The 21,528-nt window shown below is 39.6% G+C and overlaps 1 protein-coding gene across 2 annotated transcripts in view; it reads right to left on the bottom strand.

Moving 5' to 3' along the window:
* The window catches only part of LOC105980410 (aldo-keto reductase family 1 member C4-like), a 293,440-nt gene extending 282,451 nt beyond the window's left edge, over positions 1 to 10,989 (bottom strand). Inside the window, exons 1-9 of one of the 2 annotated variants that reach the window (XM_013009250.1) lie at positions 10,862 to 10,989; positions 8,272 to 8,439; positions 6,669 to 6,785; positions 4,978 to 5,055; positions 4,521 to 4,643; positions 4,174 to 4,283; positions 3,777 to 3,942; positions 1,613 to 1,695; positions 542 to 776 (exon numbers count right to left, since the gene is read on the bottom strand). In XM_013009250.1, coding sequence (XP_012864704.1) covers positions 734 to 776; positions 1,613 to 1,695; positions 3,777 to 3,942; positions 4,174 to 4,283; positions 4,521 to 4,643; positions 4,978 to 5,055; positions 6,669 to 6,785; positions 8,272 to 8,439; positions 10,862 to 10,945 — 972 coding nt within the window. In that variant the 5' untranslated portion in view covers positions 10,946 to 10,989 and the 3' untranslated portion in view covers positions 542 to 733. Of the gene's footprint in view, positions 1 to 541; positions 777 to 1,612; positions 1,696 to 3,776; positions 3,943 to 4,173; positions 4,284 to 4,520; positions 4,644 to 4,977; positions 5,056 to 6,668; positions 6,786 to 8,271; positions 8,440 to 10,861 lie in introns of those variants that run through there. The other variant, XM_013009251.1, reaches the window with a different exon arrangement.
* Between the last annotated feature and the right edge of the window lie 10,539 nt (positions 10,990 to 21,528).

Here is a 21,528-nt window from a genome sequence, read left to right as displayed (position 1 = left end):
TCAAAGAAAAGGTTTATTGTCAACAAAGAGATGGGCAAGATCCCTTCCCACAGAAGAGAAGAAGTGCCAACTATTGTCTGAGGTGACCTGTATAACCTAGGAGATCTAGGATGGGCTAGAAGGGCCTAAGATGTGGATGTGAGGAGCATTATGGGTTCACTAGATTTATGGCTGCTGCCCAAATAGATAAGAGGCTGCAGCTGCCCAGACCTGAAGGTCACTCTAATGGGATCTGGCTGCCTTACATGGTAGTAGCTGCCCCAGAGAAATGCCATCCCAAGGTTAAGGGGGGTTGGAGGCTGATTATATACTTCCTTTACTACATAAGCCTAGTATTGCCTAGGAAGGGAGCATGCTAAGCCATGGGAAGGGAGCTCATTGGACTAACAAGTTCCTACTCCTGCCTTAGATCTACAAAGTGACTATTTTTCACCTCCACTCTCTGCCCATTACTTCTAGGCAAAACTAGTTTTTGGGGTCTAAGGAATCAGAATGAAACAAAACATTCAAATAATGGAGGCAGTACTGCATAAGATTCTTCAGGGATTTTTTAAAAAAAAACATTTTATTTTTCAGAATGTAACAAGAATTTAGTGTCTTCCCTTCCAGACCTCCAGCTGAGTGTGAGGGGGCAGATTTCATGGACTAACAAGCACTAGTACATCCACTGGCTGTATCTCGAGCATCACCATGCGTAAGAGGGGCTTCTGAAATCTCCACAAAGGTCTTCACATTAATATTCATCATGAAAAGGAAAATCTGGGTGATCAGCCAAACTAAAATTGAAACAATGCATATTGTGAGCTTGATGATTCCATTTATAAGGTGATAAAATGAGTTCTTTATTTATTATGTCATTTCTTTCTACTATGAATTTTAATTCACACAAACAGAAGGAATTGATTCTCTTGTATACACTCCTTTGTAATGTACATCCTTTCTTGGTTGCTATGACTTCAGAGTTACAGGAGGAAGAGTGAGGACTGTTGTCTGTAAATTCTTTCCCTCAATGGAAGCTGGACTCCAAGCTCTGTCCTCTGTATTTTTATCTCTGGGACCAAAAACTTTGTCTGTTCTCTGTGTTGAGCTCTCCATATTTCAGAAGCTGAAATGAGCTCTTCCTATTGACCATGCTAAGATCAGCTGTTCCCTAGACAAACGTAGCACAAACAGTTCCATGGAGAATACATGATGCTTTCTAATTTGAATCACAAGGATAATGGAGATATCCTTAATCTGATAATTGAGAGACAAGAAGAATATGGCATAAGCTTCCTTTTAGACACAGTTAAGCTCTGTTGGGAATAGACAAACCTGTATAGAATGAAGATACCTCCTCAGAAGTGTAGTTTCAGCATGGATATTGGGTGATCTAGAAAGTTCCATGGAATGAAAAGTGAAAAAGGGCATGTGAGAAAGTCCTAGCTTTCTCTGCTTCCACTCACAGAAGAAAGTTTCTGAATAAAGTCTGGGAAGAGAATTCCCAAAAGTTCCCGTCTTATCCCTAACCCAAACCATCCTCTGTCTTCCACATATTGAGACAACTTATAACACATATGTTGTATTCTTTCTCAATATAAGTTGAGGCAATATCTTTAACAAGATTACTTACAAAGAGGCAGTATTGTATCGGAAATTTCTGTTGAGACCATCTATAACTTTCATATCCTCTGGTGTCAACTGGAAATCAAACACCTGTTGCAGAAACAGAATTTTTTATTTTCATACTATATGTTGGCAATCTGAGGAATCCCAAGTAGTGCAGAGGCAAAATATAAGAGATAAAAAGGTTCCAAAGGTTTGTGAAGATACCAAGAAAAGCACTCACATTGTTAACAACAACAAAAATACCCTGTAAAAAAAAGTAAGAGAAATCCAGAATAATGAAACTGCATTATACTACAGAAAAAGGAGCTCTCCAACTAGAGAAGATGCAGGGCTGAAATTATTCAAATATAGGCATAGTGAACTTTAATGACTGTGAGTGTGATATTTATATATTCCGGCAGAATTACACATGTAATTGACAAAATTACACATAGAATTGCCCCCCCCAAAAAACACTTCCAACTACATTAGAAAAAAACACCATAACACTTGTGCAGAGTCAAAGAGTAAACTAGTATAACTAGTGTATGCTTCCAAGACGTGATTTGTGAAGTACTCATAAAGAAAGGTATGAAGAATTTCATTACACTTAGTTGAAATTTGTTCATACAAGCCTACTCTAACCAGATGTGAGCCTTTTTAAAAATTTGTATTGAGAATAGACAACTATAGTTGACTAGATAAAATATATTCCCCAGTATTTCACAATTGCCTATATCCATTATCCATAGCCTCTCTTTTTGAACTGGGGCTTGAACTTGGGGTTTGGATGCTGTCCTTGAGCTCCTTTTGCTCAAGGCTAGCTCTCTACCACTTTGAGCCATAACACTACTTCTGGTCCTCTGGTGGTTAATTGGTGATGAGAGTCTCACTGATTTTCCTGCCCAGGCTAGCTTCAAACAACAATTCTCAGATCTCAGACTCCTGAATGGCCAGGATTACAGGCATGAGCCACCAGCACATGGCCCCTTATTCTTTTAAATAGTGGTCTCTATTATCCCCAAACTCTAGTCTGGCCTATAACTTGCATTTTTCTCAAATATAATTTGTCAGAATCAATGCTGTACAAATCTGGAGCTTAGATAGAGGAAGATTATTTAAGTCCATGTAGTGGGAATAAGCCATGAAATGAGATGAAGCCTGGACTAGTTGGCTGAAGAATAGACTGACAGAGACACAGACAGACAGACTGATAGATATAGATGGAGATGGAGATATAGATACATGGAAGAGACCTCATTTGGTCTTCCACTGGTTGTTCTACTATTGGCATTATCCAGTTAGCAACCTGAAACTGATGGCTTCATTTTCTTGCAGATTCATGAGAGAGTGGACTGCAGATAAGTGGGAGTCCACGCCAGAATAAAAGAAATATTCAAATAAATGCATATACTCATTGTTACTCATAACTTTCATGAGTACAGACTGGAGATGGTAGGGTTTAAACTCAGGCCTCACACTTACCCAGCTTACTTTCTGAGCAGCACTCTACCACTTGAGCCACTCCTCCAGCCCACTGAGTTGGAGTCTCATAGACGTTTCTGCATAGACAGGCTTCAAACTATAATCCTCCAGATCTCAGCCTCCTGAGTGGCTAGGATTACAGGTGTGAGCCACCAGCAACTGACTCACAAATAATTTTTCAGTTAAACTACTATGTTACAGCCTTAAGCAAGCAAGCGGTAGGTGTGGTTTTCTAGATAGCTACCTAAAATGGTTTAATAATTGTCTCATGTTTAACAATAAGACAGTTGAACCTGTATAATTAGGCATAGACTTGAATGAGTACATGAAAGTAAGTTTATGAATATGAAATAATAGGTGTATTCGGGGAAATTAAAAATAAAACTATAAAATCCAATTCTCCAATTTCATAAAAGAAAAGATAAATTGTTAGTTGCATAGGGTTACAGAGAATATTGCTGAATTATGCTCACATCAAAATCTCTATTTTCTGTCCTGTCCTGATTCTATCCAACCCTGTTGTCTTTCCTGTCACTCTGGTAGAAAAAAAGCACGGTTAAAAAAAAAGAAAACAACCTTGTACCACACATGTGTCAACAGTAACAAAGCAGTCGGTTCAGCACACGTGTCCTGAGATCTCACAATGAAGCACAAATGTTCCAGTTATTACATAGAATCCATGATGCCTGCGCATCCCTCATCACCTGCATGTTCTCTCTGATTCGCTTTTCGTTGAAACTCTTGGCTAGGACCACAATCCCACGTTGTAGCTGGTAGCGAAGGGCAACCAGTGCTGGAGTTCGCTTGTGCTTTTTTGCAATGGCACCAAGAACTGGATCATCCAAGAGAAATGGGGAGCTCTGGTCTACCCTGGAAGGAGAGACACGAGTGCTGGATTCCAGAAGTAGTGTATGCCTATGGTTCAAAGGACTTGCCAAAACAGACTGTGGAGTCCATGCTAGACCCTCAGCTGTTCTCCCCAGACCAGACATGTAAATTCTCCTCTCTCCCTAACCAAGTTCAGAAACCTTGAGTATTGCAGGACTGAAAATGCTCCATGAACAAGGGCAGGTTCTATGAACTCCCTATTGTCTTTATTACCATCGTGAATCTCGAGATGTTCCCAGGCAGCAATAGGCAACCAGAGCAATGTCTTTTGACTTGCAGAAATCCAGCATTTTGCTCTGGTTAAGGTAAGGATGGCATTCTACCTGGAGATGGACAAGACAAAAAGTTATCTGATAATATGAAGTCTTCCTATTAATATGAAAGGCAAATGTCAAAATCCAATACATTAAATTAAAAGAAACTGTGCCATGAAATTTAAAGTGAAATCTTAAAGTAGTCATCTATTTTTATATGTGTGTGCTGGTCTTAGACCCATGGCAGCAGTGTGGAAAGAAAGGAAGGAAGGAAGAGCATAAGGAGATGAGGTGAAGGGTACTCACCTGGTTGCAGACAGGCTTGTACTTGAGCCCTGGTTTGTTCAGGATCCTCTCCAGCTGCCTGCGGTTAAAGTTGGATACCCCAATGGACTTGGCCAACCCTAAATCCTTACACTTCTCCATGGCCTGCAGAAAGAAAATCGAAGAATTGCTTGTACAGCTATCTTCAAATCAATGTATATTCCAAGAAGTGCTCAAAGGAAGCAATTGATGTAGATTATCTAAAAGAAGAGAAATTGTCAAGAAAATAATCAAAGGAGATAGTGACTGTAAGAAAGAATTCTTGGTGTTCTATTTAGAAAGCAGGAGAGTCTCCAGTAATGAGTTCTTTCTCTCTACCACTCCACCAAAACACCCCTTGAGAGGTACAATTTTCTAGATTCAGCTCTGAAAAAAAAATCCCATGCTCATAGGTGAAATCAGAGCCAAATTCCTTTCCCAAAGCTCTCCAAGGACTCACCTCCCATGTATCACAGAGATCCACAGTTTCAAATAATAGTTTTCCATTTTCATCACGTGGCACAACTTGGTCTCCAGGCTGGAACAGAGGTATTTGTTTTAGAGATTTCATCAAACATACTGCTACGATTAGTCACATGGCCAAGTAATTTCAGACTGGGCCATTAAACACTCCTGGAATAGGTAAATAACTCTTAGATATTTATATTTGCAGAATATTTTCTATTTGAAATAGCAGAAATAGCCTTCATAGATAAGATTTACTCTTTTATATGTTTAATACTGGTTTCCAATGACATGATTTTCCAACGACATCTAATTTAACTTATGTTACTTTTGTCAGTCCCTATATTTTCCTGGGGGGAGGGGGTGGCGGGAAAATTCCTCTCTTGTTGGTAAAGACAATAAATACATGGCCTTGACATCCAGCAAGAATGGATTATGGGGCTGGGAAGGTGGCTCAGTGGTAGAGTACTTGCCTTGCATGCATGAGGCCCTGGGTTCGATTCCTCAGCACCACATAAGCAAAAAGAAAAAAGCTGGAAGTGGTGCTATGGCTCAAGTAGTAGAGTGCTAGCCTTGAGCTGAAGAGCTGAGGGACAGCGCCCAGGCCCAGAGTTCAGGCCCCACAACCAGACCCAAAAAAAAAAAAAAAAGAATGGATTATGCTCATGACCTAAGCCAAACCAGTTCTTTTTCCCCTTGGACATATGAGGGCCCAAAGACACATGTATGAATCAAACAGGTCCAGTCCACATTTCTTCACCAATAAAGGAGATGCTGGAAACTCAGAGTGATTTTTGTTTTACTAACCAAGGTCATGTTTTCTACCAATAGCAAATGATGAGACAAGAATGCATACATCTGTTGGAATGCAGCACTGAAGGGCAGAGAAACCCATTTCTAAGGATGACAGTACCTCATCTTTCAATCTAACCATAGCTTAGATTTCTTATGTAATTCAATAACCTTATCACACAAGCTGACAATGTAGTTTTCCATAACTTTACATCAAATATTCTACATAATATAGTTCATGGCTAAGTGACATCTAAGAACCCCATTACAAGAGATGATGGAGTCAGCATACCTATGGTAGTTTAGTTTTGTTTTGTTTTGTTTGACTGATCCTGGGTCTTGAATTCGGGGCTTTGTGCTCAAGGCTAGCTCTCTGCCACTTGAGCCATAGTACCACTTCCAGCTTTTTCTGCATAGTTTATTAGAAATAAGAATCTTATGGACTTTCTTGCCTGGACTAGCTTCTAACTGTGATCCTCAGACCTCTGCCTCCTGAGTAGCGAGGGTTACAGGCATGAGCCATTGGTGCTGGGCTGTATATGGTAGTTTTATTGATCTCCACAGACTCGAGAACCTATGCCTGTCATCATTACTGAAAGGCTAAGGAAAGAGTGAATATGAAGACTGTGGCTATTGTATATTTTCAAGTTCCTGAGGCCGAAAGTTTGATGTTGTTAAACTCTTTTCTCTTAGAGTAAAGAAACAAGAAATAAAACAAAAATGAGTCATTTAGAAAATCACTCAATGAAAGGGAATCAAGAATTACTATATAGAATTTTCTTCAGCATAATAGTTTATGAATCCACTGGAGAAAGTAGGAATTCAGCCATCCAAGGAACTGAGGAATGTGTTGACATCACTTAGAAAATCATTTTGAGCACACAAACAGTTTACCTGCAAAGGCATTGGGAAGTGGATGATAAAAAGGTCAACGTAGTCCAATTGAAGCTTTTTTAATGACAGTTCCAAGGACAATCGGACCAACTCCGGACGACTGAAAGTAGGCCACAGCTACAAAGGTTAACAATACAATGTGCAACATTAATATTTAACCAATTCTGTTTGTTTGACTCAATCAATACAGAAACATTTTCTACTGGATAGGTCACTAGAAACCACAGCAGCAATCCACTTTCTTCTTTGTATGAGAATCTGTCTCATACATACAAATTTTATTACGTTTGGGTTTTGCCAGTCCATTTATTGAACTCAAAATGAAGTTACTTAAGAGAAAAAATTTTAAAGTAATAATTCTTTTTTTTAATTTTTATTTATTTTTAATAATTCTCATCTGAACTATGCTTGGCTGAATTTATAGAGTAGACAAGCTTTGTCCAAATTTCTAATCCATTCAACTAAATGAGCAAAATTAGTATTCCTTTTGGATACTTAATTTAAAGAGAAAAACTTTAGAATATGTTAATATGTCCGAAACAATATTGAAATAACTTTTGCTATATCATTCTATATACAAAGACCTCTCTTATATTACTCTCTCTTATTGACAATGTAAAAATTAAAACTCAGAATAAGAGATTTTAGAAAATGATCAAGGAGATAAGAAAAGCCATAACCTGACCAGTTATGTCTGATTTTATCACTCATGATACTTTATTCAATCTAAATTCAGAACAGTAATTTCACATTGAAGTCAGAAATGTAGACACTATTAACAATGACATCATCTTTATTAATATTTGACCATAGTTTATATATATATATGTGTTTTTATTGTGAAAATATTGTGCAGAGGAGGGGTTACAGTTACATGAGCAAGGTAATGAGCACATTTCTTATCAAGTATTGTTGCCTCCTCCTTTGTTTTCCCCCTACCATCCCTTCCCTCCCATCTCTTCTTCAACTACACTCCCCACCCCCACCCCCGCCTAATTTTTTTTTTTTTTGTCAGTCGTGGGGCTTGAACTCTGGGCCTGGGTGTTGTCCCTGAGCTCTTCAGCTCAAGGCAAGTGCTCTACCTCGAGCCATCGCACCACTTCTGGTTTTCTACTGGTTTATTGGAGATCAGAGTCTCATGGACTTTTCCACCTGGGCTGGCTTTGAGCCGTGATCCTCAGATCTCAGCCTCCTGAGTAACTAGGATTACAGGTATGAGCCACTGGCACCCAGCTGACCATAATTTTAATATACAAATGTGTGCAACAAAAGTGTGCTAGTTATAATTTACTGAGCAGCTATTCATCCAATTGCATAGTGCCATTTTTTAATGTTTATTTATTTAAATAATTGTGAAAGGAGTTGCTATTTTTATTATCTCTAAATAGTTGTACAAAGGAGTTGCCACTCAACAAAGTTTATGAATACAACGCATCAATTTTTATTTCTATACAATAACAATAAGTAAAATAAATATAACAAATAAATAATTAGAATATAATAAATATAATATATAAGTGAAATATAATAATATATAATATAGTGCAACATAATAATATAAATATAATAATAAATATGCAATAGTATATCATGTAAACAATACCTTTGTAGTATAGAACATATCCTCTCTCTTCACAGTGCCATCTGCAATCTTACTTCTAATGGCTAATCCTACCTCCTCTTCTACTTGATACAAATAAGCAGAATCAATATGACGAAACCCAGCATCTATAGCAAGTTTTGTGGCTTTCAGGGCTTCACTCATAGGAACCTAGAAAAATAACCAAAAGTAGTATTTGGGTAACTATGTGGTGAGAGATATTTCAAGATAGACAAGATTTTTTTCTTATGTCTTGGGTTAGTTCACGGACATCCCATGAGCACTTGCAGTCCTGATCTATCTTTTAGTTTATCACTGGTATTGGATATCACCCATGTATTTTCTGGAAAGACTCACCAGACTAATTGTACAGTTATAGCCATGGCTGTCATTTATATAGAGAGGATACAAAGTAAAATCATTGCAGAAAACAGGGACCCTGGGGGAGGGGGTGCACAGAGGAAATCTAGTATAGAGGAAATCCAGTACAAAGTATAATGATCCTTCTGCTGTCCCATTCAATTCAGTGCTATAAACCCCACAACAATCAATTTCTGAGGAAGAAATAAAAATGACCATCTACAACAGAAGCTGTTTAGAGACTACATTTCTAGTTTCACCTGAGTGGCTGATTTAATACACATTTTCCAATACCACACACAAAAAATTACAGTCTACAAAGAAAATCAGATCTACATAAACCCTAATATTTGGACAATAGTTAAGATACTGTTATCTTCTTTATCAGTCAGGATGTGGTAAGAAACGAAATACTCAGTTTCCAAGAGGTATCAATTTGAAAATGAGCACATTCCTTAAACTAAGTCTTCTAGATATAATCAGTGCTGTTAAATTAACTCTTACTATTAAATTACCATAACCACTATTAAAAACAACTCTTTTATAAAACCACTCTTACTGAATTGCAAGGAGTATATAAATATACCACAGGGATATAGGCATACCTCATTTTTATTGTGTTTCATTTATGTATAATAGACATGGTATTATTTTCTATAAGTTAAAAATGCCTAAGATGTGCAACTTAACATTCTGATGCATGAACACACACATACACAGAGAGACAGAGTAAAAGCGAGACAGACAGGAAGAGACAGGAAGGAAGGGAGGAAAAGGGAAGGGAAGGAAGGAGAGAGATGAGGGGAGGTTGGGAGCAGCTAAGGCTAGATAAAAGGGTGAGGAGGAAAAAATGGTATGCATCCTTACTATTCTGTAGCATTATAAATACAAAGTGTGTGTGCAAGACAGAGAGTGTGTATGTGTGTGCTGGTTCTGGGGCTTGAACTCGGAGTGCTGTCCCTGAGCTTTTTTGTTCAAGATTAGTGCTCTGCCTCTTGAGCCATGGTTCCACTTCCAACTTTGCTTAGTTAGAGATAATATTCTCACAGACTTTCCTGCCCTAGGTAGCTTTGAACTAAGATCCTCAGATCTCAGCCTCCTACACAGCTAGGATTACAAGTCATGAGTCACTGGCCTCTGACATAAACACACCACCTTTTAAAGGTATTGAAAACCAAATACTCAAATGATTCACTTTGTTGCAATAGTTGTTTTATTGTAGTGGTCTGGAAGAAAAGTATAATTTTTTTTATAAAGCTTACTATCTTCACAAAAATGTTTACGTAAGAAATCAAACACAATCCTGAAAAGGATCTATGAGTTCATCCTGAAAAGGCTTTGTGAAGTAGGTACTCTTTCAGAATAATAAAACCCACCTACTTTAGGAAAGATTGTGATTGTAATGGCTACAGATGCAGTGTGTCCTTGATCCTTCCATGCCTCCCTTTGTGCCAGTTTGCAAAATGAAGTAAAAAACACCTACAAGAGATCTTCAAAATGCCTCAATGGATGTTCTTTCTGTGTCTTCTGTATGAGAAAAATGAGACTCACTGAAGTTTTAATTAGCCCTTATTGCATAATGAGCAATCTAAGGACACTACTGGAATGAAAATATTTTCCAGTCTATTGAAACATTTACTTGCTGATATTTAGAGACCTCACACAGTGGATACAGAAACCCACTTCTGTCATTTTGATTCATAGTCAATGTTTATGAACCCAGATCCAGAATTCAGACTTGCTTCTAAATTCTATTGCAGTTTACCTCTCCCAAATAATAATCTTATACTTTCCTGTCATGGAAAGTTACCAGAAGTAAGAACCATGAAGAGAAGATCTCATTTAGCCAAGGACCAGCCATTTCTGTCGCTCTGAGCTGAACACAATAGTCAAAGAGTTCTTAAATTACAGAAATAAACCAAGGAACCAATCCCATTGCCACCCAATTCTACCAAGAGAAGACAGCAACACTCTTGACTGCTAAGTAGCATCTCTGACACCAGGCAATGAAACAGACTGGGAGCTAAAGGAGAAGAGAGAGCCCAAAACATTCAGTGAGTGTCCTAAGGCCACACCACAGTGCACAGCAATCTATGACTTTCTTCTTTAAGCCTGGAGACACAGACTGGAAAGTGTGTCCTGAAAATCACCCAGGAACACAGACTTGAAATTCAGGTCAGCTTTTACTGATATCCTCCACTTATTTTCTTACACAAAAAAGCAATACTGTTACCTTCTCAGGTACAACTGTGCCAAATCCCAGGACAGGCATGAAATGCCCATCATTGAGGGCCACACGCTGGTATTTGTGATCCATAGCCTTCCTTTTGTCCCAGCAGACACAGATTGTTTCTTCTGGCCACAGATTATGAGGCAAACAGATGGGACACTTAATAAATATCTGTCCAAAGGTTGACTGGTCACGTGCAAGTAGGAGGAGAAAAAAAAAGAAACAAGATTTCATAGAGAGAGAGAAGAACAGGAGATGTAGTTTACATTCTTTTATGAACATCATGACAATAAAACTGTAACGTTTTGCAGAAGAGGTTTTATTTCTTATTCATAGTCCATCTATATTGTGGAAACCTATTTTGAGAGATCTGGTAAATAATTAGAGCCATAGGTTGAACTAACAAAATTCTCCAGCTACCAATAAGGTTGATAACATCTGGTTTTGTTTTTCTGCCCAGGAACTGGAATTAAGAACTCTTTTAAACTAGGACCTGCCAACCTTAGCATCCATGGGAAATGCCTGAGAAGTTTCCCTGTCTAAGTCACCTCAATTGGGAGAACGGGGTTGCACTGCAGCAGTCACTAAATTCAAGGTTCTTGAAAGATATTCAGGTTAAATAGTAACAACAAAAGGCTGCTCAAAACTACAGGATGCAGAGGAGAGTTTGTCTGCATGTGGATCACCTCGGAACACCTGTCTGTTGTTGAAGTACTCAAGTTTGAGTCCACGTTAAAAGTAAGCGGGCCCAATGTGACAGCAGACACAGAAGTCCATTTTTTTTACATATTTTTATTATTATTATCTTTAAGTAGTTGTACAAAGAAGTTCCCATTCTACAAAACAGTATATGAATACAAAGTGTCTGACAACATTGTCACCCATCCTAACCCAACCCTTCTCTCACTTTTCTTTTTTTTAATTGAGATTAGGTGAGTACATAAATTTTACATATTTCACAGTTTGTGGAATAGTGAGACAGTTAAAGTCACAAACACATTTTAACCTTCACAAGGCAAATTGTCATTATCATGGTCTATAACATTTGTGAATTCTATGAGCTTTGACAATAATTGTATTGTCAAATTGTATTTCTTCCACATCAGGTGATGTTTACATTTCTTTCCTTTTGCTTAGTATAGGCTGTTCCCTCTTTCCTTCATTCCTCTCTTCCCATTGCTGTCTTTGGGTTGCTTAGTTCTTTTTCTACAGAAGTCCATTTTATTTTCTGGTGCTGGTACTGGGGTTTGAACTCACAGACTCATTTAGTGCTATATCACTGAGTCATTCCTCAGCCATGGTTATTATTATTTATCATCATTATTATTATTACAAAAAGTTGTAGCTTTTTGTAATTTTTTGTAATAATTTTTGCTCGAAAGTTCTCTTTAAGGAGTTTCCTTTCAACATGTCAGTTTATGAATATAATGCATCTTGAGTAACATCATCCCTTCCATTATTCCCTCTCCTTAGGGGCTGGGAAGGTGGCTCAGTGGTAGAGTGCTTGCCTTGCATGCATGAGGCCCTGGGTTCGATTCCTCAGCACCACATAAGCAGAAAAAGACGGAAGTGACACTATGGCTCAAGTAGTAGAGTGCTAACCTTGAGCTGAAGAACTGAGGGACAGTGCCCAGGCCCAGAGTTCAAGACCTATGACTGACCAAAAACAAAAACAAAAAAAAAACAAAAACCATTATTTCCCCTCCTCCATCTGCCCCAATCTCATTCATTCTTTCAAATTATCTGGCTCCATTTGCATAGAGGCACATTGAATCTTTGGGGGGAGGGTAGGAAGGGAGGTGCCAATTCTGAGGCTTGAATTAGGGGCCTTGGGCTGTTGTTTAGCTTTTTTGCTCAAGGCTAGAGCTCTACTACTTGAGTCACAGCTCCATTTCTGGCTAAACATTTTGGGTAAGCAATTGAAGGTAAGAGTCTCATGGACTTTCTTGCCTGGGCTGGCATCAAATCTTGATCCTTAGATCTCAGCCTCCTGAATATCTAGGATTACAAGCATGAGTCACCAACAGCCCGCAACACACCAAATATTATAACTTATTGACCTACTCTTTTTCTCTTTCTTTGTCTTCCCTTCCCCTTGACCTCACTTACATACAACATAGTTGCCATTCATTTTGTTACAGTTTAAGTTCACTGGTTGTTTTTTAATAGGATCTAACTTCTTGCCTCGGTATTGGCTGGACTGAGATAACAGTTTTCGGCTTCTTTTAGTTGCTGGGCTGACAGACATGTCCAGCTTCCCTCTGTTCAGATGGATTCTTGCAGACTTTTCAACCAGGGCTAGTCTGGAACCTGATCCTCCCAACTAAGGCCTCCCATGTGGTTTTGAAATAGGGATTCTGGGTCTAAGTAACATTGTCTTGTCCTCACCACCACACTGGTATCTTAATAGATGATAGTTGCTCATATAACTGCAACCCCTCCTCTGTACAGTATTCTCACAATAAAAATATTAAAAAATAGATATGAGGACTTTTCACTTAGCTGTGAAAACCCTAGAGTTGAAATGGGTCATTCTTTGAACTACAGATGTGTCATGTTGTTTAAAGTTTTGCCCCTGTAACTGGCCCTTGATTGCCCCCTGGTTGTTCCCCTAGATAGTTTGCTTTGCTTCTGTAGAACACAGGTTTAGCTCCACACACTAGGGAAAGAGGGTAAGGCTGAGGTGTTAGTAGGTCAAAACGCTACTCTTAATATCTGTACAAATTATAGTATGTTTTCTTGGTATTACATGCCCATGCAGACTTTTGTTGTTGTTGTTGTTGGTTCTGGGGCTTGAACTCTGGGCCTGGACACTGTCCCTGAAGCTCTTGGTGCTCAAGACTAGCACTCTACCACTTGAGCCACAGCGCCACTTCTGGTTTCCTGGCAGTTAATCGTAGGTAAGAGTCTCACAGACTTTCCTGCGTTGGCTGTCTTCCAACTACAATCCTCAGATCTCAGCCTCCTGAGTAGCTAGGATTACAGGCATGAGCCACTGGCACTTGGCAAATGCAGACATTTTTATAAAGGCGATTTGTTGGCTAATGATAATTTCCCAATAGGGCATGGACCTAAGATCATATCCCTATTAAAAGCTATTTGGAAACCTTTACAGCTATTAATGCACTGTGTTAGGCATTGGGAGATTCACCAAACATCAGGAAAATGCTTTTACAAACTGCAGTGCTAAACAAGTTATACTGGCCTGCTATATAAAACTGGCTTTTCAACCCCTTCAGACCAACTTTTACCTAGATGGAAGGGAACTTACACTGTCCTTCTCAGTACCTCAACAACTGTAACTCATATTTGAGATGAGTCTCAACTTTAACAAAGCCTGCAAATCTGCCAGCATTATGACACAGGTGGACTGGGTCTATTTTCCCACAGTATAATCACCTGGCCTCCGTCTCCATTCCATATACCCAGCAAGCCTTCAAGGATGCTGCCAATGGGATCTCTTTGTTAAATTCAGAGGCAAAAAGTGATGAGACAAGCTGTCCTTCAAATAGGACACCTTTAGACATTCTTACTGCAGCCCAAGAAGAAACCAGTGCAGTTGTAAAAAGTTAAATGTTGAATATAACACTGTTCTTAGCTTTAATGATCTCCTGACCTATTTTTAACCATTTAGTACTAATATGTAGGGAGATATTTGTTGTTCCTTATATTGTTTCTGTGTTTCCCTAATTCTATGGCTCCCCTTCCAGCTTGGAGTAAAAATAAATGCTCCTGATGACATCTGATCCTAGCAATCCGACAGCTGAATTTATCATGTCACCCATTTGTAAGATAGGACAAGACTTCAGGTCTGTGGCTAGGCAGGGTCAGAGCCCCATACACAGCTCGAAGCAGTTACAGAAGATGGATCTTCACCCCTCACCTTCCCTTAAGATAGAGGGACTGAAGTCATTTTTTCTTTTTGGAAAAATGAGGCAGGATTATTTAGGAAAAATAAGCATGGGAACACAGTGGTGACAAGTATAGACCCCTTTGAGTGAAGAGACCTCATTTATGAGAGATGGTGACAGGCCCAAGCCTTCTATGTCAGTCCTGGAAATCCTAGCCTCATTGGAGGAAATCTGGTCACTAAAAGTTGTCGCCCTGGTACATTGCCCATGGCATCAGAAAGGGGATAGACACTGTAGTAGTAAAAGAAAATCACACAGCCACCAGCCATTGCCAGAGACCCTGCCTTAAAACCAGTGGGGCCCCCTAAATGTTTTATTGACTGTTCCCAACCCCAACCTGCCATCCAAGCCAGCGTTCTCCAAGGAAAAACAACATCTAGCCAAGACATTGGGTGGAGAACAAAACTCTGCAGGGCGCTGAATCTTGCCAGACAGTAATATTTCCTTATGCAAAGCTCTGGGCAGAGCCTTGCACAACCAGGTACTCCAGGCAACCTCCAGGTGCTCTGCCTGTGCTCAGGTCAACACAAAACAGGGTAAAAAGCCACATGGGGGAGTCAGGGCCCAAGGAAGCTCTCCAGGGGAGCATTGGGAGATAGATTTCACTGAAGTCAGCCCCCGCCTTAGGTTAACTTAATCATGTTTCTTTTCTTAAGTTTCTGTAGAATTTACAGGAGCATGAATAGGTCCGGGAGACACTGCCATGGCCCAGTCCACATCCTGTCCATCCCTTCCAATCTAGAGATTCCACTGTGGTTAAGAAGCTCCTTAAAGATGGCCTCACTCCCACTGGGAAGGAACCCTACACCATCATCCTGACCATCCCCGCCATGATGAAATCGACGGGATCCCTGCCTGGTTCCACCACAAGCAGCTGAAACCTGCAGACTCAGGAAGGAAGGCACACATACTTCAGATCCTCTGAAGCGGAGACTTGTGTGTCACACTGATCCTTCACCCTTTCTGGCAACTCCTCCCCCAGAGCCCTCTTCGTGGGACACTCTCTTTGTGGTACACAGCTTTGGAAACCTTACCCAGTCTGACCTGGGAAAAGATTGCTGGTTATGTTTCAGTTCAAAGCCGCCTGGCCACTTGGGTGCCTGGCCACATGGGTATCTGTCATATGGAGCCAGCTTTGAATGCTGGAGACTCTCTGGGTTGCAAGTTGGGATCAGCCCAGGCAGGCAAAAACCAGAGAGGAGATCTCTGCAGAGTCTTAGCAGAAACATGAGGTCAGTTCAGAGTGAGAAAATCCACAGAGGCAGGGTCGAAGGTGACAAAGGAGTTTTATTTACTGGCCTGCAACTACCTTGTCCCGGGCTAGCTACCCCAGAACCAAGTGCAGCCCTGACCTCCAAACCTCCAAGGAGGTAAGCATCTTCTCCTGCTCTCTGCGCCTTTTCTTGGGAGGGCTAGACGGGACGCGCAGCTCTTGGGTGGGTGATCAAGTTCCACACAGCCCTCCTGCAGCTCAGGGACATGCTTCAGAGCCCCTTTGAGCAAATTCTCGGCTGCTCCAGTGCCTGCCCCCCCTTTCTCCCTCCCTCCCCCATCCCACGCCTCAAAACACACACCTCTGGAAATCTATCTCTGAAAGAAAATCATTCGTAGATGACTACTCATAGCAGTATCACTTATATCTGAAACTGTTTTGTCTCTTCAGTATTTTTATCCGTATTCTCCTATGAGCATATAGTGTAACTTGATCTGACTCCCTGCTGTCATTCTCCTTCCTCCTCCAAACGATGTTTTCATTGCTCTAGCTTCACACATGTGTATCAGGTGAATTGGCCACATTCACTCTCATTCACCCTCCCCACTCACACCCAGCCCACCCGTGTCACACTTCTGGGATTGTTTCAGTTGTATGTTCCCAGTGGTTTTCACCTTGCTGTTTCACACATTCAGTTACTGTACTTTAATCAGCTTAAACCCCTAATTTATTCTCACTTTCCTCTTCCCCCTCCCCTCTATTTTTCCACAGCCTTTAGGGGCTTTTTGCTATCCTCGTTCTCAGATGCAATATATTTTGTTATTATTTACTCTCCAATATTGTCCTTTCTTCCTCCACTCTTTTATCTCTCAAACAGCCCCATAAGTACAAACATTAGAGATAGATGATAGAGCGATAGATGATAGAGATGTAAAATGTATCTATAATATACACACACATGTCATCCTGAGTGTGTTCACTTAGATGTTCATCTTGTAGGTCTAGCATCCACATATGAAAGAAAACATTTAACCTTTGTCCTTTAGAACCTAACTTAACTCACTTAATGTGGTGATCACTAGTTCCATTTACTTCTCTACAAATGATGTGATTTTATTCTTCTTTGTGACTTCAAAACACACCATTGTGTGTACATACCGTGGTTCAAGTGGTAGCCTTGAGTGAAAAAGCTAAGAGAGACAGTGCCCAGATCCTGAATTCAAGCACCAGTATCAGCACATGTGTGCACGCTCACACACACACACACACACACACACACACACACACACAGGGGCGGGAGGGAGATTTCTACTTGTTTGTAAAAAAAAAATTCTCAGATTCTCCATAAGAGAGCAACTTAGAACAATTTGTTACTAAATAAACATGCATTCCAGTCATGTTCTGAATATTCACACTGCCTGTCTCCAATAGAAGCAAGTTCTTCATGTTCTGGAGTACATGAAGTCCATTTTCCTTACTCTCACAGAACATTCTTCCATATATGTGAAAGTTTTCATCCACAAATTCAAATGAGTAAGAAAAAAGTGCTTTGTTCTCTTGAAATTTATTTTCTTTGGAATAGTTTCAGTCTTGATCCTTCTTAGCAAATGCTGGCCTTGGTGTTTCCTCTTTGACAGATTACAAAACCAAGTCCTGGGATGGTAACCATCCTGAGGTTGTCATTGTTTATTTCCATCAAAACATTCATCATCTCAAATGCTTCGCTCCCTTCCAGTCCAGCAGCTGTATGAGTGTGAGTTCAGCCCCAGGCCAAAGGGAAGAGAGATGCTTTCTGCCTTCAGAACACCATTTCCATGGGGATAAGGAATAACAATACACAGAAAAAGGCTGTATGTCATTGCCTCCTAGATGGATACCAAGATACCATAGGACTGTCCTGAGGGAAAACACTCCCATTTGAAAATTCCATTTCCATCCTCCAGGCTATGAGAAGTTTCCTCTCGCTGTTAGAATATTTCATAACACAACTCAGAAAACATTGGTCTTCAGGAACAATTATTGCTCAAGTGTACTGAAAAATCAATGACGTTATTTAATTTGGTCAAGTTCTTTGGAAACTGTTGCACAAAAATTTCTGTGCCCAACATTTCCAAAATTCTTACTTGCTTCTCCAAACTAGGGACAAACTCTTTCTACATAGATACCTGCCTAACGCTATTAAAGCTCAATGTAGATAAACAGAGCAGCTTCTTAGCATGGGTCAGCATATGTCAGGTTTTATATCACAAGTATTGTGCCATAAACCATATCATGCCATTTTCAACTGCCTTATTCTTATCTGCCACCTAAAGCTTTCCGAATCACAGAAAAGAAGGAAAGCAGAACTCTGATTCTCCTTTAGAAGGAAAGCAGAACTCTGATTCTCCTTTATTTGTTTGGTCATGGGACTTGAACTCTGGGCCTGGGCTCTGTCCTTTAGCTCTTCAGCTCAAGGCTAGCACTCTACCACTTGAGCCACAGCACCACTTCTGATTTTCTGAGTGGTTTATTGGATATAAGAATCTCATGGACTTTGGTGCCCGGGCTGGCTTTGAATCACAATCCTCAGATCTCAGCCTCCTGAGCAGCTAGGATTACAGGCATGAGCCACTGGTGCCCAGATCCTTTATTTTTTAATAAATAACTAAACTAGCCATCACTCTCTCTTCCAAAAGCATGGAATATTAACATAATTTGGGTGGTAAAAAGAATAAAAACAAGTGGAGATAAATCTTAATATTTTTTTCAAAAATCTCATTAGGAAAGAGAACAAAGATAGCATCAGTGACCTGGCTGATACTTTGAATGTTGTAGACAAGCCAAGCAAGACTCTCAATTAATCCTCACCAATACCATCAGTACAGGTTCAGGGATTACAAACCAAGGGAAGGCGATTCCTGACTGATTCAAGGTCACTTGAATAAGTCTTTTTCTGCTTGTTATAATTTTTAACTGTTCAATGGTTCTTATCATATATAAGCCTTCTCTTCCTATTTTATTTCCTCCTTCTTCCCTTAGTCTGAAAATGGAAAGTGGTAAGGCAGAAGAATACTGAGGGGGTGGGACATCTTCATTTGCTACGATTACTTTACATAGAAGCTCTACATAGTTTTTTCCCCAGAGCTATCTCATGATTGAAATTGTTGTACTATATCCAGAGCATACTAAGATTTGCAGTTAAGGTAATAGAAATGGACTTCAGGAGAGGTTTGTGTTCTGCACAATTCTTCCTCAAGCTCCTCTCTCTCTCTCTCTCTCTCTCTCTCTCTCTCTCTCTCTTTTCTTTTTCATAATGAACCAGTTACACTGAAGTATAAAGACCTTTCTGAAGGTTACTAGAGTATACTTTCCAGCAATCATTTCATAGTCAATGGCATTCGGCAAGACTTTGGTAGCCTCAGAGATGTGCTGGGATTGAGAGTGTTCAGAATATGTCATATGACATTAATGTTGAGAACACAACTTGATGGAACTGAGTTTGAGTTTACACTAGCTGGCATTCCAAGGTTCACCTCACCTGTGCACCATCTGCTTTCTCTCTGGTGCCTGTCAGTATTCTTTCTTTGCTCTGGCAGTTTAAGTTCAATACGGTGCAGAGAGATTTATCCTGGTCATATTTATTTGATTTAGGCTCCTAAATACCTTCTCTACCTAAATCTATATCTTTCCCAAGGTTTGACGGTTTTTCTAAATTTTATAAAATAGCTTTTTTTCTTGGTGACTTTAGTCCATTCCTTCTTAGAAATTCCTTCTTTAGTCCACTCCATTCCTTCTTGTAGATCTAGTATTCTTTTTTGAGACAGACATTATTCTCTATATAGCCCATGCTAGCCTCAAATTCAGGGTCTTTTTGTCTTAGCCTCCCAAATGCTGGTATTACAAGCATGTGCCACCGTGCCTAACTTAGACTTACTATTATACACACATACACACACACACACACACACACACACACACACACACACACACATTTTTGCTTCAAAAGATTACCAAGGAAAATGTACCAACTATACTCTTTTATTTTCTTAAGTTTCAGTAAGTTATATGGATTGTTTTAATCACCAGGAAAAAAATTTGATGGTGAACTAATAAATATCAGTTTGTAACATTAGAACATGCAAGGCTAAACTAGGATGGTGCTTCCTAATGACCTCCATGAAACACAGAAATCCTTTGGGCATGGCCAAGAAGAAGTGTATTCCAGTGTTAAAGTCAATAGCTCATGGTCAATATTCCTCAGAATATGGATAATTTGGATGAGCCACAGACAGCACTGAATGAGAAAAAGAGATGGTAATTTATTCACTATTTCTCCACACTATCAAAGACAAGAATTATAGTTATTCCTTCTCCTACCAGCTTTTTTTTCCAGCTTTTTCTGAGTAGTTTATTGGAGATAAGAGTCACACGTGCTTTTCTGCCTGGGCTGGCTTCCAACTGCTGTGATCTTCACATCTCAGCCTCCTGAGTAGCTACGATTACGGGTGTGAGCCACCAGCATCCAACTTTAGCTGATATTTTAAGTACCAAATATTTGGATTTACCGCAGAGTTTGGGGAAAAAATAATATTCTAAGACCGAACATGTGCTTAACAGTACAACAACCAGGAGGTAAATGTCATATTGCTGTTGCTTTGTCCTCACTAGTCGCTGCACTTTTTCACCCTTTTTCCTCTGACTATGTAATCTCTGTCTCAAAAAAGAATACTAGATCTACAAGAAGGAATGGAGTGGACTAAAGAAGGAATGGGCTAAAGATGGGAGGGAAGGGATGTTAGGGGAAAAATGAGGAGGAGGCAAAAATGCTTGATAAGAAATGTACTCCTTATCTTGCTCATGTAACTGTTACCCCTCTGTACAGTATTTTCACAATAAAAAACTTATTTAAAAATAGATGCAATATACACCTCATAAAAAGATAAAATTAGTGCTGTGAGAACCAATCTCAGGAGCATAAAATGTTCAATTTCCACAATGCAAACACAGTGGAATCCACAGGTAACAGAATAAGTGAAATGGAAAAGAGAATATCAGAAGTCAAGGATAAAACAGAGAAGTTAGAACAGAAGGCTAGAGGTATGGAAAAAACACTCCAAACCCATTAAAGGGTTTGGAGACATAGCTAGGAAGTCAAATTTACACATAATTGAGATTGACAAAGGGGAAGAATTTAATAGTAAAGGCATGGAAAACCTGTTCAGTAAAATAATAACAGAGAACTTCCCCAATCTTGAGAAAATCTCATCCACCCAACAGAAGCATATAGAACCCCTAGTAGACAAGATCCAAAAAGAAAAATGTGTACACATCATAGTAAAACCATTAGACTTAAATAGCAAGGAATTGATTTTAAGTGGTGCAAAATCAATGAAGGAGCTATGTTACACTAGAAAGAAAATCAGAACCACTGCAGATATCTCCACACAAACCCTCAACGCAAGGAGAACCTGGAGTGGTATAATCCAAGCCCTGAAGATCAACAACTACCAACCTAAACTGGTGTATGCAGCAAAGCTATCATCCACATTTGATGGTGAAAAGAGAAC

This window comes from Dipodomys ordii, unplaced genomic scaffold (genome assembly GCF_000151885.1).
Source record: "Dipodomys ordii isolate 6190 unplaced genomic scaffold, Dord_2.0 Scaffold9, whole genome shotgun sequence".
Lineage (NCBI taxonomy): Eukaryota > Metazoa > Chordata > Mammalia > Rodentia > Heteromyidae > Dipodomys > Dipodomys ordii.
Note: the sequence above shows the minus strand (reverse complement) of the source record. Positions and strands in the feature narration are given on the sequence as shown.